We start from the raw sequence: 17,854 nt of genomic DNA, 5'->3' as shown, positions 1-17,854 counted from the left end.
TGAAGTCGGATGCTTAAATGACTTAGCCACCTAGGCCCCTAGCAAAGAATCATTTAAATATTAACATCTGAAATTAGATTATCACAATCAAAATAACAGAATAAACAAAAATAGAATGCTAGCCATTCATATTCAGGTGTGACTTTTTAAATGTTTAAAAAACATTTAAAAGAATCAGCTTACAGACAAAGTTTGAATTTTAATTACTAAGTTCTTTCAAATAATAAATACCATTCTGCATAAAAATGACTCTTACCAAAAATGGACAATAGGCTCCCAATTGTGTTGCAAAAACAAGGCCATCTAAAAGGTCCTGGTCAAAATTTACTATCCATCTCTCAGAGGGAATAACTCCTGTCACAAAAAAGACAGAGAGTAAATATAACATTAGTTTTGCTTTTCTAGAAAGATAACTTATGGTACTGTCTAAATGTATTCTGATCTTATCACTGTATAATGCAGAATATATTTAAAATTGACTGGCTCTGGGCTGATGGCTCAGAGCCTGGAGCCTGTTTCCGATTCTGTGTCTCCCTCTCTCTCTGCCCCTCTCCCGTTCATGCTCTGTCTCTCTCTGTCCCAAAAATAAATAAACGTTGAAAAAAAAAATTAAAAAAAAAAATAAAAAAATAAAAAAAAAATAAAATTGACAGACATTACAGAAAAAAAATGCTTTCAAAATCATTCACACTATGGAGATATTTAGTGGACAGTTCAAACATAAAGGAAAAGAGAACATGTGCCTGGCTTTATTTCTCTGGTTTTCAAGGAATCACAGTCCTTGAGAGATTTTCTTCCAAAGTGACACACAAAAGAAGAGGGAAATAATCTGGAATTTTCTATTCCTTCAAAAGGAAAATGGACTGATGAAAAAAAGAAAAATGGGAAAAGTGGGGGAAAAAAGCATAAGTGCTATCTTATTAAAATTTGAGCAACAGTAAGAAAAATTGCCTTTGCTTAAAAAAGAAAAAAATACTATTTTGCAAATAAAGGCAAAATATAAAACTCAGAAGCTTAATACATGAAATATATCTGTAGGGTTTTATAAGCAACTGAAAACTGGTTTCTTCATTTTTATTTTGTTGTTTTTTATTTTTTAGATATGGAGAGAGAGCTAGCAGGGGAGAGGGGCAGAGGAAGAGAGACAGAGAGATAGAATCTTAAGCAGGCTCCACACTCAGCATGGAGGCCAACGTGGGGCTCAATCCCATGACGCTGGGATCATAACTTGAGCTGAAATCAAGAGTTAGATGCTCAACTGACTGTGCCACTCAGGCACCCCTGGTCCCTTTATTTCTTTTTTTTTTTTTTTTTTTTTTTTTTTTAAATTTTTTTTCAACGTTTATTTATTTTTGGGACAGAGAGAGACAGAGCATGAACGGGGGAGGGGCAGAGAGAGAGGGAGACACAGAATCGGAAACAGGCTCCAGGCTCTGAGCCATCAGCCCAGAGCCCGACGCGGGGCTCGAACTCACGGACCGCGAGATCGTGACCTGGCTGAAGTCGGACACTTAACCGACTGCGCCACCCAGGCGCCCCTGGTCCCTTTATTTCTAATTGAAGAACTCTGAAGAATATATTACCATGCAGCAATGGAAGAACATTCCAGTATTTTAACATTAGTCATTCTCTTGAGTACCCTAGCATTCAAATGTTTGATCAATGATCATCAACATGGGGAAGGCGACTCAGAAGGCATGAGGTTTCCTATAACTCTAAAGTTTAGGTGCCAGTTTCCCTAACTGTTGAAGAAATTAATCCAGATTTGGTAGTATGTGGAAAGGGTTGGAGATTTATGGCTTAAAGAAACCAGAATTTATCTATAAAAGTTAATAGAAGATGGAGGGGTAATAAAAGGAATGGGTCAGTTATAGAGATGACTGCTACACTGAAACTAAAACCAAAGTGAAAATATCTAGATATGTGGTAAATATCTTAAAGATTGTCCTATATTAGGGAGGAAAAAAGGGTGACATAAACATCAGAAAGTTTTGCTATGTTGAATGAGACATTGCCTTTTTTCTAAAAAGTTTCCAAAAGTTACTGGACAAACTAGACATTAAAACAAAGAATGTAACAAGAGACAAATAAGGATACTATATAAGAATAAGGGAAGCAATAAAAAAATAAAACAATTGTAAATATTTATACACCCAACACAAAAGCACCCAAATACATAAAACAGTTTAATAATAAACATAAAGGAATGGATCAATAATACAATAATAGTGGGGCGCCTGGGTGGCTCAGTCGGTTAAGCGTCCGACTTCACCCGGGTCACGATCTCGCGGTCCGTGAGTTCGAGCCCCGCGTCGGGCTCTGGGCTGATGGCTCAGAGCCTGGAGCCTGCTTCCGATTCTGTGTCTCCCTCTCTCTCTGCCCCTCCCCCATTCATGCTCTGTCTCTCTCTGTCTCAAAAATAAATAAACGTTAAAAAAAAAATTTAAAAAAATAATACAATAATAGTAAGGGACTTTAGTACCCTACTTATATCAATGAACACATCATTGTGTTACATAGGTTACAAGAGTAGCTCAATATTTGCAAATCAATATGATACATCACATCAATAAGATAAAGGATAAGAACCGTATGATCATTTCAATAAATGCAGAAAAAGCATTTGACAAAGAACAATATCCATTCATGATAAAACCCTTAACAAAACAGGTTTAGAGGAAACATACCTCAACCTAATAGAGGCCATCTTTGAAAAATGCACTGCTAACATGATCCTTAAAAGGGAAACACTGAGAACTTTTCCTCTATGGATGAGAACAAGACAGCTATATCCACTCTCACTACTTCTCTTTTTAAAAAAAATGTTTATTTATTTATTTTTGAGGGGAGCACACATGTAGGGGAGGGGCAGAGAGAGAAGGAGAGAGAATCCCAAGCAGGCTCCACACTGTCAGCACAGAGCCTGACACAGGGCTAATTTCAAGAACCATGAGCTCAGGACCTGAGATGAAATGAAGAGTTGGATGCTTAACCGAATGAGCCACCCAGGAGCCCCACTCTAACTACTTCTATCCCATAGTACTGTAAGTCCTAGCCACAGCAATCAGACAACAAAAACAAATAAAAAGCATCCAAATCAGTAAGGAAGATGTTAAACTTTCACTATTTGCAGATGACATGATACTATATATAGAAAACCCAAAAGACTCCATGAAAAAAAACAGCTAGAATTGATAAATGAATTCAGTTAAGTTGCAGGACATAAAATCAATCTACATAAATATGTTGCATTTCTATACACCAATAATGAAGCAGCAGAAAGAGAAATTAAGGAATCAGCCTTATTTACAAGTACACAAAAACCAGTAAGATACCTATGAAGAAGTCTATCCAAAGAGGTGAAAGGCCTATACTATAAAATAGTGATGAAAGATATTGAAGATGACATTAGGAAATTGAAAGACATTCCATGCTCAAGGATTGGAAGTAAAAATATTATTAAGATGTCTATACTATCCAAAGTAATCTACACATTCAAATCAATCCTAATGAACATACCAACAGCATTGATCACAGCACTAGAAAAAACAATCCTAAAATTTGTATGGAACCACAAAAGACCCCAAATAGCCAAAGCAACCTTGAAAAAGAATAGCACATCTAGAGGCATCACAATTCCGGACTTCAAGTTATATTACAAAGCAGTAGTGATCAAAACAGTATGGTACGAGCACACACACACACAAAAGATACATATATCAAAAGAACAAAATAGGAAATCCAGAAATAAACCTACAACTGTTTGGTCAAGTAATCTTTGACCAAGCAGCAAAGAACATCTAATGAGAAAAGGATAGTTTCTTCAACAAATGGTGCTGGGAAAACTGGACAGCAACATGGAAAAGAAAGAAACTGGACTACTTTCTTATACCATACACAAAAATAAATTCAAAATGGATGAAAGACTTTAATGTGAGACCTGAAACCATAAAAACCCTCAAAGAGAACACAGGCAGTAACCTCTTTGACATTGGCCGTAGCAACTTTTTCCTAGGTATGTCTCCTGAGGCAAGGGAAACAAAAGCAAAAACAAACTTGGGACTGCATCAAAATAAAAAACTTTCTGCGCAGCAAAGGAAAGAATAAACAAAACTAAAAGGCAGCCTACAGAATGGGAGAAAATATGTGCAAATGATAATTGGAAAGGATTAGTATCTAAAATATATAAAGAACATATACAACTCAACACCCAAAAACTAATTCAATTAAAAATGGGCAGAAGACATAATAGATATTTCTCAAAAGAAGACATACAGATGGCCAAAAGACACATGAAAAGATGTTCATCATCACTTACCATGAGGGAAATACAATCAAAATTACAATGAGGTATCACCTTACACCTGTTAGAATGGCTAAAATCACACAACACAAGAAACAGTAGGTGTTGGCGATCGTGTGGAAAAAAAAGAACCCTCGTGCACTATTGGTGGGAACGCAAACTGGGGCGGCCACTGTGGAAAACAACATGGAGGTCCCTCAAAAAGTTAAAAACCGGACTACCCTATGATCCAGTAATGTTTTGATATTATCAGCATGTCAATTAGAAGGTACTAAAATATTCTATGTTTACTGTTGCCTAATACCAGTGTATCACTATATCTATTTTAATCTTGATGTCACTATGTTTGCTAAAGTAATGCCTTCAAGAGCAACTGTAATGCAAAGCCTCATTTTAAATCACACTCTTAAATCTTCTTGCTTCTAAAGCTTAAACTCTGAGAGTTCAGCATAAAAAATAAATTTAATGATTAAAACACAACCCATCCTGAACACAATAGGTTTGTTTGTACTTGGAAGGGGGGAGCTGAATTTTAGCCATAGAAACAACCAACATGCACTCTGTCTTCCATGTCACTACAACTGAGGCTTATGATAAAGGAAAAAAATACACTATACTAGCAAATTGGAACTTTGAAAGGAAAAAAAAAAAAAACATGAAGTCTCTTATGATGCAAGCTTATAGAGCCTCACTCCATAAGGACAGAACCAGGGAGTGGCCACCCAAACAGTGGAGCAGGTCTCTGTATGAACACCTATTAACTAGTCTTAGTACTTGGACCTAATATGACCAACCTCCCCCTAGATTCATGAAGCATTATTGCACTTAGTGATTTCCAACATGACTGCCACAGTGACATGGAAGACATTTTCTAATCAAATTCCACTTGATATTAACTAAGTACATAAAAGATTTGATCAGTGTCACCTAAATTTATAGAGCTGAAAATGCCAGCAATGATGTTAAGGCTATCCTTCAGTTGTAGAACATCTCTATGAAATTTTTATTATTTCTTCTTCAAAATAAATTAAAGAAGCATCTTTTATTATTTCCATTTCACATGTAAGGAAACTGAACTTGAAGGTATGAAGAAATCCTTTTTACAGAAAAGAGTCAGGTCTCGAATCCATGGATTCTGAGTCCAGTTCTATGTTGTTATACTACAATTAGTAATAATTTATTTAAAGAAAAAAATTGCTCACCATTGGGACAGTTCTTCCATATAATATGTCGGGCATTCTCATAATTTGTGTTCATCCAATTAAGCAGAATCCTTTCAGAACTCGAATATATGTTGCTGGATACAAAACAAGGATTGACCTTTGGTGAATTTTGCACATGAATGGGGGGCAGATTACTGCTGCAGTGTGGTACAACCCGGGATAGTACCAGAACCTGAAATTGGGAAAAAGACAGAACTTTTACTAGACCTGAATGGCAAAATTAAAAATTAATATTTGAAGAGTAAATAAAGGAAGGCATCAGTATTTTCTGGTTGATTACATCCATTCAAGAGTAAAAGAAGGCATCAGAAAAGCCCTACAATAAAGATGCAAGTCACAGCAATGGGATAACAACTCGCCTGTCCAAATTTCACCTTTGTTTGAAATCCTCATGGAGGCGGGCCAGCAAGCACAATGCATATGTAAATATCCTGAGCTACAATCTGTGAAGTCTCAAAGTCTGCAAGGTAACTGTCTCTCCCTTAATTTATAAAAACCTGTTTGTGCATTTTAAGTCCAAGCCTATTATTTTATAGAAAAATGTTGTAAGTGGGATATCTAATTTCCCAGGCCACAAGAAATAACAAGTAATAGGAAAAGAACTACTGTAAGCAGGCACATTGATAACAGTAATGAAAAGCAAGAGAGAATAGTCAGATGACAAGAGATTAAAGACAAACTATTAAAAGGCAAAAAATAATCTAAGTGTCTGAGCACCAGGTAGAGGAGAAATTGCCCATATAGAATCCTGTGGTAACCTCTGTACTAGATACTGAGACAATACAAATGTTTCAAACACAAACTGCATTCTAGTTTAAAGGTAAGAAGGTGTATATCCATTCCTTCATTCAATTCTTATGTACTGAGTGCACGACACAAAGCCACTTACCGTGCTTGGAAATAGGGACATGACAACGAAGCAATGCAATCTCTAGTTAAAGTGCATTTAGAAAGATATTTAGGGGGCGCCTGAGTGGCGCAGTCGGTTAAGCGTCCGACTTCAGCCAGGTCACGATCTCATGGTCCGTGAGTTCGAGCCCCGCATCAGGCTCTGGGCTGATGGCTCGGAGCCTGGAGCCTGTTTCTGATTCTGTGTCTCCCTCTCTCTCTGCCCCTCCCTTGTTCATGCTCTGTCTCTCTCTGTCCCAAAAATAAATAAAAACGTTGAAAAAAAATTAAAAAAAAAAAGAAAGATATTTAATCCAAAATGACTGAATTTCAAAATATTTAAGAAGGTAAAGTGTAAAAGGTAGAAAAACAATTTAAAACATGCTACATGAGGCATCTGGGTGGATCAGTCCATTAGGTGTCCAACTCTAGATTTCAGATCAGTTCATGATCTCATGGTTTGTGAGTTTGAGCCCTGCATCAGGCTCTGCACTTATAGCATGGAACCTGCATGGGACTCTCTCTCTCTCTCTGCCCCCCATCTGCTCAAGCTCTCTTCCTCTCTCTGAAAATAAATAAATAAACTTAAAAAAAATGTTACCAAAGTTAATTCCTTTTCCAAAGTTTCCAAGAACAAGGTAATATTACACCTGCATTTGTCAGTGTTTCTGTGTGGCCTAAAATTCAAGCTGTTATTCTACCAGGAAATGCTCTTATATTATTCAACCATGTTTAAAGACAATAATATTTTAAAAGTAATGATTAAGGGCACCTGGGTGGCTCAGTTGGTTAAGCGACTGACTCTTGGTTTCTGCTCAGGTCATGATCTCACAACTCGTGAGATCGAGCCCTGTGTTGGGTTCTGCACTGACAGCACAGAGCCTGCTCTGGATTCTCTCTCTCCCTCTTTCTCTGCCCCTCTCCAATTCACTCTCCATCTCCAAACAATTAAATAAAATAAATAAACATTTTTTTAAAGTAATGATTGGTTTCATAATGAATAAATGGAATAGCAATGAAAAAATGTGATGTACTTCCCCATGAAAAAACTGAACAGCATGTAGATGACATGAGGTGAAATTTTAATTTCATTAGTCTGCTACAATTTCACAGAATGTTCTAAACTGTGTATAAATTATTCTAGTAAACCTTAACTAAAAATGTATCCCAAAAAGGCACAATTAATTTAGGAATTTGCAAAAGTCAGATAAAGTTTAATTTTTAGAAGCTTACCTTTCCCTTGGTCATACTGTTTAAATGGAAGAATACACATTGCTCAAACATACCACAAATGTTTTTCACCCTAACAAAATTTCTTGCAGTCACTTAGGTCTAAATACTATCAAGATCACAAATTTGTTGTAAAGAGAATATAATTTAATTCCATAGACTAAGAACTAGAAAAACAATAATAAATTTTTAAAAAGGAATAGAGAAAGAAAAAAATTTTAATTGTTTTTCTTGAGAGAGAGAGAGAGGGGGAGAGAGAGAGAGAGAGCGCATGTGAGCACAAGAGGGGCAGAGAGAGAAGGGGGCAGAGCATTCAAAGCAAGCTCTGTGCTGACAGCAGAGAACCAGCTGCAGGGCTTGAACTCATGAACCATGAGACCCTGACTTGAGGTGAGGTCAGATGCTTGACCAACCGAGCCACCCAGGTGCTCCAGAAAAGAAAATTTTAAAAGAAGCATTCAAGCTTGTTCATCCACAGCCCCTACTAAGGAGGCCCACCTGGAAGTGATCTGGGGGTGAAGACACAAGCTTCAGTTAAGACAGGAGGTAGAGAGAAAGCTCAAAGAGGAGACAAGCTACAAGGCAGTTTGCTGGTGGTGGAAGGCACAGCAGCAATCTGACCTCGGCTCCTAGGCACTGCATATATCATCCACAGAGATCGATGCCAGGGATTCCAGGAAAACTGAGATGCACCTGTTTCTGATTTAAAGATAAGGCCCTGGGGCGGCTGGGTGGCTCAGTTGGTTAAGCACCCGACTTCGGCTCAGGTCATGATCTCACAGTCCGTGAGTTCGAGCCCTGCATCAGGCTCTGTGCTGACAGCTCAGAGCCTGGAGCCTGCTTCGGATTCTATGTCTCTTTCTCTCTCTGCCCCTCCTCCACTTATCCTCTGTCTCTCTCTGTCTCTCAAAAGTAAATAAATGTAAAAAAAAAAAAAAATTAAACATAAAGCCCTGCAGGCCCAGAGATCTGTTTCCCTTGTCTTCTCACCCCTATTACCCATAGTGGCTCCTGGCTCCTTAATCATCTCTCACCAGATCTCCTTCCCTATCAGCCTATATGCTAGTTTTTCTCAGAAGATCCCTCATCACTACTTCAAAGAGGAAAGGGCTGACATATTAAATGAGAACAGGGCAGTATCCTACCACGTGTCCCAAAGTTCTTGCATCTGCACTCACTTTTCTTCCTTCTCTACAGCAACAATGGATGAGCTATCCCTTATCTTGCACTAGATACCAAACCTACTTATCTTCTTCTGGAGATTCGTGCATCAGTTGCCTTTTTTAGCTTTTGGATCTTTAATTTATCTCTCCTCAGCAGTTCCTTTTCAGCAATATCAAAACATGCTCACTTACACTCAGCTTTTAGAGAGCTCTCCCAAACTTGGATTCCCCTGATTCTTCTGTCTGTTCCCTCTACCAGTTATAAATCATGAAGGCGTTTTCTACCCTTATGCTCTCCACTTTCATTCCTTTTGTTCATCAAACCAAAGTCCACCTAATAACCTTCCCCCAACACATTACTACTCCCACACCCTGAAAGTGCCTTTGGCATCTTTGTTGTCCAATACAACAGGGAATTTTTTTTTAACGTTCATTCATTTTTGTGAGACAGAGAGACAGAGCATGAGTGAGGGAGGGGCAGAGAGGGAGACACAGAATCTGAAACAGGCTCCAGGCTCTGACCTGTCAGCACAGAGACCAACGCGGGGCTTCAACTCACAGCCCATGAGATCATGACCTGAGCTGAAGCCGGACGCTTAATCGACTGAGCCACCTAGGTACCCCTACAACAGGGAATTTTTAATCATTCTCTTAAGCAACCTCTCAATTTCATCTGGTATCAATTTCATCTGATACCACGCCCTCCCTCAAAGGCTTTCTTCCCTCCTTGTTCATCATGTCATAAAGTATTAATGCTATCTTTTTGCAATATTTCAAGCTCATTTGCAGGATTCTCTTCCCTTACCTATTTAAATACTGGGTTTCTTTGATATCAGGTTTCTCATGCCATCTTTTCTTCATATTTTATAGGTGTGTTTCTCCCAATTTTATCTCCCAGAAACCACTAAATATGCATTAAGAAAGATCACTAATTGTTGTAATTAAAAAATAAGGATTCAACATAATATTTAGAACATTATGTTAGTAGTAGTAATGAGAATAAGTGTAACTTAATATCAATGAGATGAATGATATTGTTATACTCTATCAAGGTATTTACATCTACCTAGATGATGGATGTATTGAGCTCTATATCACTTTATATATTCAGTAATTTCTTTTCTTACTCTCTATTTCCACTAAATGAGAAAATCCTACCTCATAATTACAGGTTCATAGAATAGGTGTTCATTTTGATTGTTTTGGACAGTCAGGCCCAACATGAAGCCTGAAATTATAGAGATTATTTTTTTATTGAAATCTACTTCATCTACTTTCAAATAACAAGCAAATGCCAAGCTGGTTGATGAACATACCACACTCAAAAGCCAAAGGTAAAGAAACTCAGGCAATAGCATTAAATAGTATTCTACTCTTCAATGGCATTCATCTTTGGGAAAAGTTTCTTCAGCTTCCACTACCAGGAGCTCCATAACCTATACAGTGTCTTTGTGCAAATTAGAAAATGACACATGCTCTAAGAAACTGTCGTCCTGATGGTACCCTTATTTAAAGTAAAAATACCCCCTTCATTTGTTGAGACACAGAGTAGAATAGTGTCCATAGCCTTCATGAGCAGCACATAGGCTGGTTTTAGCTCCCAATCATCAACCCAAGCTGCGTAGAAACTACACAGTCATATTCAGTCTATCTGTCTATTCAACAGTTCAATACATTTTTTTCTCCAATAAATCTTCGAAAAAAGCCAAACTTTAGATGCTTTAGTGATTTCTCCCATATTAAAAATCATGATATTCAAATCCTATAGGTATATGTCCAAAACATGGATAGGATTACCTGGTGGATCATTTGAGCTAGCCACTTAAAATAATGAAAATGACAATACAGAAAAACATCAGTGCTATGAAGATATTATTTTTAATCTCATTCCTGTTGGAAAAATGCACGTGGGGGGCACCTGGGTGGTTCAGCTGGTTAAGCATCCAACTTTGGCCTAGGTCATGATCTCACCATTCCTGAGTTTGAGCCCCACATCGGGCTCTGTGCTAACAGCTCAGAGCCTGAAGCCTGTTTCAGATTCTGTCTCTCTCTCTCTCTGCCCCTCCCCTACTCACGCTCTCTCTCTCAAAAATAAATAAACATTAAGAATTTTTTTAAAAATTAAAAAAATTAGAAAAAAAAGAAAAATGCATGTGAGAGTGACCTCCCCTTCATAACTAGCACATCTCAAAATTGGAGAGAAACACCTTGAATTGACAGAGATCGTGAAGCAATTAGGTAACTCAGTAGCCTAACAGTATTTATATTTTTTTCTATTTCCTTTAACAAATGACTTTGTAACTGAAGCATATTTTTAATCACCTACATTTCCCTATGAATAAGGGTTCATTTGCAACACCCTTTCTTGTGACCAATGGCTAAATGTCTATCAATATCTACCACCAACAGATTTCCTCCAGGTTGCATTACAAATTAATCTTACATTAATGACAAAGAATCACTCTTCCAAGAGCATGGGCTTTCGTTGGTAAAGAGAACAAAACGTTATCATTTACTTCTTTCACATGTATTTATCACACACCTCCAAATGTGTTCGTATGCTCCCTTATATCCAAATAGAGCATGCAATATTTGCTACCACATATGAGAATAACAGTTTCCACACTATATGCCACTGACATTAAGGGACATCCCGTAAAGCCATTTAAGAAAAGAACTTCACCAATTTTACTCTTCCCAATCACATTTAACTGAAGCTCATTTTCAGTTTTCCTCACAAATATGATCCCTTGTGCTATCTTTGCTTGTCTTCTACAGAGGCATGCAATTCTAAATAATGCCTCAGTAGAACTGGGGTCTTGCCTACCTTTAGCAATACTAGCAATACTCCAACTTTATAACAGAAGTTTTGAATTGGGAAAAATGTGTTTGATTAATGGGAAAGATTACTGCTGTCTGTTTAAAAATATCAAAATATTTTACAGAATTGTGCCACTATTAAAAAAAAAACCCTTATGATAGACAGGACACTGGGAACAAATGAATAAACTGTTTACCTAAACTTATTATTCAGATATTATTAATCACCTTTTTGTTTTCCAGATTCTTTGGTAAAAATAGCACATGCACTTCTTTCAGCATATACAGATGTATCCTTTATGTCTACATGAGAGCCCTATTTATATATTTACATTTAAAACAGCATTCTGAATTTGAGTGTTTGTGTTATTGTTTTTCATCTCTCTTGTGCTTCAATGACCCATTTTTAGCCATCAATACATTTTTGTGAATTAGGAATATAATGGAAGAAAATAGCAATAATTAAACATGGAAATTTAACAAGCAAAAATAAGCAACTGCCACAAAATCAAAATGGTTGAGACAAGCTATATTCCGTTATCCAAACTACTAGCCAAGGAGAACTGACAAAGGCAGCTATGGAATGCATACATGACCTTTAGGAAGGAGAAAATAAGAACCTAAAGGGATTGTGAAAATCACAATCTATTTCCAACCTGTGAAACTCCCATCAACAACACTGCTTGCTTTTACAAGAGAAATTGCCAATCCACTTCTGATTTACTGGAGCTTCTAGAGCTATCCATGCTTTAGACACAATGCATGGAGAATCACAGCTCTGTGTGATTGGGCAATCTTATCTATTCCTATGACTTTATCAGCAAAGAATCCCAAACATACGTTGCCACCCAGAACTCTTTCCTGACTGAAGGATATACCCACTTCATAATGACACAGGGCACCATAATACAGCACAACCAAAATTAATTCATTATGCCCTCTTACCCTATCTCATCCTCCACACCCAACAAAATCCTGTTAGTACCCCCACTGCCTTGTTATTTCAGTAACTGGCATCAAATTCCATTCAGTCACCCCAGCAAGACCCAATGTCATCTTTTACCTCTCTCTTTCACCCCCCGCCCCAAGATCTATTCACTAACCAAGTCCTACTGTTTTCTACTCCTAATATTTACAAAAGCTGCCCCTTACTTATCTTTCCCACTACTACCAGTATTCCCAGCACCAGGCTCTTAAATACAGCTCCAAACAGTTTCCACACTGTACCAGAGTGTGATTTGTCTAGAATGCAAAGTTGATTATGTCAACCTCATGTTTAAACATGAGGATGCTAACCTCATCCTTTGCTAGCTCTGTACTGACCCTGGGCTAAAATCCAAAAAGTCCAGATTCCTTGGTTTGGCTTACAAAGTCAACTACAATCTAACTTGTGACTGGGATCAAAGTCAGATTAAATTGATTTTCTTCCCAGAAACCTTCCCCAAGGCACAGGAAAGGTAGGTTCTTCTCTAGGTGCACTCACCCTTAGTGCTCTGGGCTTACCTTATCATAGCATTTGTCATGCTTCCATGTAATTATAGATTTTTAGTTACTTATATACTCCAGGACACAAAATCCTGGAACAGAAAGACTGTATCCGGTTTACACTCTCAGAGCCTAGTACAGTGCCTGCATCCTAATAGTTAAGTAGCAAGTATTTGTTGAGCATCTGCTATGTAGCTGACACTCTACCAAATTCTGAATTTACAAATAATATTTAGTTTTTATTTTATTTTATTTTATTTTATTTTATTTTATTTTATTTTATTTCTCTTAATTTTTATGTATCCTGAGAGAGAGAGAGAGAGAGAGGGAGCAGGGAGAGTAAAGAGAGAGACAATCTCAAGACAGCTCTGCACTGTAAGCATGGAGCCCAATGCAGGGCTCAAAGCCACGAACCGTGAGATCATGACCCGAGTGGGAATCAACAGTCAAATTCTTAACCGACTGAGCAACCCAGGCACCTCAATACTTGTCTTCTAAATTCATAGACTTATAGGTTGGGAAAGACAGGTAAGATGAACTAAACATATCCATCAATGCATGAGTGAATAAATGAATGAGTGAAGAAAGCCCACGACCCAATGTCAGGACTAGTTTGTCCATAAAGTAGGGCATTTTCTTCCCTTCTGTTTTAGAGGTCCTCCTCTTTATTAGTGAGCAAAATTATAGATGATACAGCCTGGAGTTAAGAAAAAAAAGAAGAAAATGTTCCAAATCTAAGTTTGGCTGAGAGTCATGAATGCCCTTGTACATTCTTCAGGGAATTACTCCAGAAAAAACAGGATTTCTGTCTTTGACATCTGGCAAAAAAAAAAAAAAAAAAAAAAAAAAAAAAAAAAAAAGGCAGGGCTGGCTGACACAAGAACAAGAGGAGAGGAGTAAGTAGGAATCATGGAATCATGCAGCAGAAGGAACTCTCTAGAGGGTAGGCTGGGTAGCTGGGTGCCGTGGCAGATTTAGGCTACCAGAGAGGAGGAGCAAGGGGACCTGGGGCTTCAGTACCTGCAGAGAACAAGAAAGAAATAAGCTTCATCTACATCAGAGGGTTTTATATGGCTAAAATCAGGTGACCTTGGAAGATAGTACGTATACCTGTAGACTTTTGTTTCCTTGTCTCTCAACTGGAGATTACTGCTTGTGAAGATTAAACAATATCACATTTAAAAAGCATCTTGTGAGGCTCAGTTGTTGAAGCGTCTGACTTTGGCTCAGGTCATGATCTCACTGATGGTGAGTTCGAGCCCTGCAATGGGCTCGCTACTGTCAGCACAGAGCCTACTTCAGATCCTCTGTTCCCCTCTCTCTGCCCCAACCCCACTTGCAGCCTGTCTCTTAAGAAAATATAAAATAAAATAAACTTTTCAAAAGCATCTCATGACAAGAGTCTTACATAAACTACACACTATCTAGTTATTAATTTTGTCCTTTCCTTTCAGTGACTGCTGCTTCTTTTTAACTTCTCCCTCATTTTAACTCCCTTGTTCCACAGCTCACCCTACTTATGGTTTCGATCTGTGAAGACAAAGCAAAAACCCCCATGAGTCTTAGTGGGCAAGATCTGTCATGCCACATTTAGAAGCCTAGGGAATGATTCTCAGGACTTTTTTGTTTATCCAAAAAAGATGCAGGATGTGAAGGCATAATTTATGCTATGTTAATCTACCTACAAATGCAACTTGGCATGAGGTAAATTGGAGAGTCTCCTCAAAACCTGGCCTTACCTACTGATGTGGATTCCTAGTGGATATCTCCCCAGAATAACGTTTATAGCAAGAGTCTAGTATGTACTAGAAGTAGAAACCATAATTGTCACTATCATCCATTCTTTAATGAATGCTTCCTTTTATTTGTTTATTTTTAATGTTTATTTTTAAGAGAGAGAGAGAGAGAGAGAGAGAGAGAGAGATACAGAGCATGAGGAAGACACAGAATCCAAAGCAGGCTCCAGGCTCTGAGCTGTCAGCACACAGCCCGACGTGGGGCTCGAACCCATGAACCATGAGATCATGACTTGAGCCAAAGTCAGATGCTTAACTGACTGAGCCACCCAGATGCCCCTAATGCTTCCTTTTAGTACCAGAATATGACAATAGCTACCTATTTTAGGGACTACATTTCTCAACATGCCCTGCAGCTAGGTACCATCATGTGAGTAAATCCTGCCCAACAGAAATGATACACTTTTTGGGTGACAGCCTTAAACAGTATTTACTTTTCCTCCACTACTCTTGTAGGTGTTCTTTCTTCCTTGTTCTGAGAAATTGTACCACAATGAAAGCCCAGTACTGGGCGTGGAAGAGACACCGTACTATCCCTAGAGCACTTACTTCTCAATTGTTCCATGAGAAAGAAAAAGAAAATGTCTACCTTATTTGAGCCACTGTGCTTTTGAATTCTTTAATCAGGATCATTTCCTATACCTTAACTAATACATTATTCATATAAATCAACCAAAATACCCTAGCAGTGAACAAGGCTGGAAATGTTACCTTGTATATCTGAAGGAATACATCTGTCCATGCCCCTTTACTCCAGGCTTCAAACCGAGTCATCTCTATAACAATAGAAGGTTTTTCCTTAGGCGCACAGGAACACACAGGCAAGGTATTTAGTGGAAGAGTTAAAAAAAAAAAAAAAAATTACAATATTAGTAAAAATGTAAGGCAAATATAAGTCCAAAGTTTTAACCACGTAGCATATAAGGGTTTTTTTTTTTCTTTTTACAAACTTTTGCATGTTCTATTTATACATTCATCAAGATCTCTAATTCTCCATGTACAAATAAAAGAAACTATCAACAGAGGTAACTTTCTGGAACACACAGCCCCTTACTGAGGTCAGAGATTTATCCATTCACCGTATCTATTAGCTCATTCTGTGGCAGAAGTGGCAGAATGAAATGCGAAGTTACTCTGAGCTCTGAGCCCCAAAAAGGAACATGGTCTTTGGCTAAGCCACCGGGACTCACCAGTGTCAAAGGACGGGCCCCTGGTTCTCCTGATCACGTCATGTGGTGAGAGGAGAGTCGCCTCAAAGCCTGTAGGCTTCTCCAAGCAATTCCCCTTCTCAGCAGGTTTCCATAAAATGAACTGTGTACTTTGAAAACAACTAGGCATATTTTGCTTAATTTCTGCCTATTCTCCCCTTTAAATGAAGAAGGGAAATGAAGGGAAATGGCAAGTGGTAGGGAAATTCAACCAGTATTTCCTTAGAAGATATATATTCTAAAAATTTCCTTTAAAAAATCATTTACAAAAGAATAAACTATTCTCCATTATTAGATCCACTAAAAGAAGCAATTATATATTTAAGAAAGCCATGTAATCATTTCTGCACAGTGTAGGGTCCGAGGGCAGGCTGCCCCAAGATGGGTCACTTTGGCACAAAGATCGAGTTTGAAGGGGTTTGGGACAGGTCCCCCCAAAACCCAGGTCCTGTGGGTTCAAGAGAAATTTTTCCCCTCCCTTAACTCACAGAAGAGTCTGTATGTGGTGGTGGTGGGGGGGGGGGGTATCTCTATCAAAATAAGGTTGTTAGCAGAGATAAATTTTTATATGAGTGGCCCATCTGTCTGGCAGGGCAAACACCTAATTACCAAACATCTACTCTTCTTATCACATCGTGAAGTACATTCCTTTTCTCTAAAGTCTCAGACCCCTACCCCCTTTCTCCTTAGTTCAGGATGACTTTTATACCTCATTTTGCCTCTCTTTGGAATTTCCATATCTATGTGGATTCCCCTTATGTCTGCTAGTAAATTTTATTTTCTCCTATTAATCTGTCTCATGACAATTTAATTCTCAGTCTAGCTAGAAGGACCTTGAAGGGGACAGGATATTCTTGTTCTCTGACAACAGGAACTCCATAAAAACTTTTAGACAGACAGAAAAACATGTCTGTGTGTATATGTATACACATATATTTAAATGTTTGTTCTTAATATTTATATTAATATTTATACACACACACATAGGCTTTGCAGAGAAGCAGAGTCCATAAGACATTTCGTAAATAAAAATACCAAGATTTTAAAATGAAATCTTCTAACAAAGACCAGAAATCAGTCAATTCAATAACTGTGTAGATTGTTCTAGAAATTATATTCCCTTACTGTAATTTCAAGCCACTTTTTATAATCTTCTGGTTCAAGCAGAAATTCTGGCAGCACATGAGAAATACATGCTCCTTGAGCGCTAAAGTAAAATAAGAGTCCAAATTATTATGATAGAATACTCAACGGTTTGTATTTCATTTGCATTTGAACATCAGTTATTTCAATGTCATATAGTTTAATGTGTATTGAATTTTAATTTTCGAATTTAAAATTTGTATCGTCTTAACAGTTCCCTTAAAAATGAAACGTGCATATGATGCTTTCTTTAGAGAATTAATAATGACAAAGAACTTACTAAACTCTATAATCTTAAGCATTTCACTTGCCTATAATCAGCCACATCTATCCTTAAAAAGTAACAGAACGCAGAGTTATATGACTTGACTCCTGTTGCCAAGACACTAACCATTTTATTGCTGTATGACATTATAAAATTGAGGGGTGCCTGGCTGGCTCAGTTGGTTAAGCGTCTGGCTCTTGGTTTCGGCTCAGGCCATGATATCACAGTTCATGAGTTTGAGCCCCCCATGCTAACAGCAAGGAGCCTCCTTGGGATTGTTTCTTTCTTCCTCTCTTTCTCTGCCCCTCCCCCACTTGTGTTTTCTCTCTC

General features: G+C 37.9%; 1 protein-coding gene across 1 annotated transcript in view; it reads right to left on the bottom strand.

Moving 5' to 3' along the window:
* CFAP47 (cilia and flagella associated protein 47) overlaps positions 1 to 17,854 on the bottom strand; it is a 566,656-nt gene that overhangs the window by 333,896 nt on the left and 214,906 nt on the right. Inside the window, exons 31-35 of the mRNA XM_047844880.1 lie at positions 17,242 to 17,323; positions 15,620 to 15,706; positions 5,506 to 5,698; positions 5,098 to 5,103; positions 257 to 351 (exon numbers count right to left, since the gene is read on the bottom strand). Of these exons, the coding sequence (XP_047700836.1) occupies positions 257 to 351; positions 5,098 to 5,103; positions 5,506 to 5,698; positions 15,620 to 15,706; positions 17,242 to 17,323 (463 nt within the window). The remainder of the gene's footprint in view (positions 1 to 256; positions 352 to 5,097; positions 5,104 to 5,505; positions 5,699 to 15,619; positions 15,707 to 17,241; positions 17,324 to 17,854) is intronic.

The sequence above is a fragment of the Prionailurus viverrinus genome, chromosome X, assembly GCF_022837055.1.
Source record: "Prionailurus viverrinus isolate Anna chromosome X, UM_Priviv_1.0, whole genome shotgun sequence".
Lineage (NCBI taxonomy): Eukaryota > Metazoa > Chordata > Mammalia > Carnivora > Felidae > Prionailurus > Prionailurus viverrinus.
This window is presented reverse-complemented; position numbering and strand designations above follow the sequence as displayed.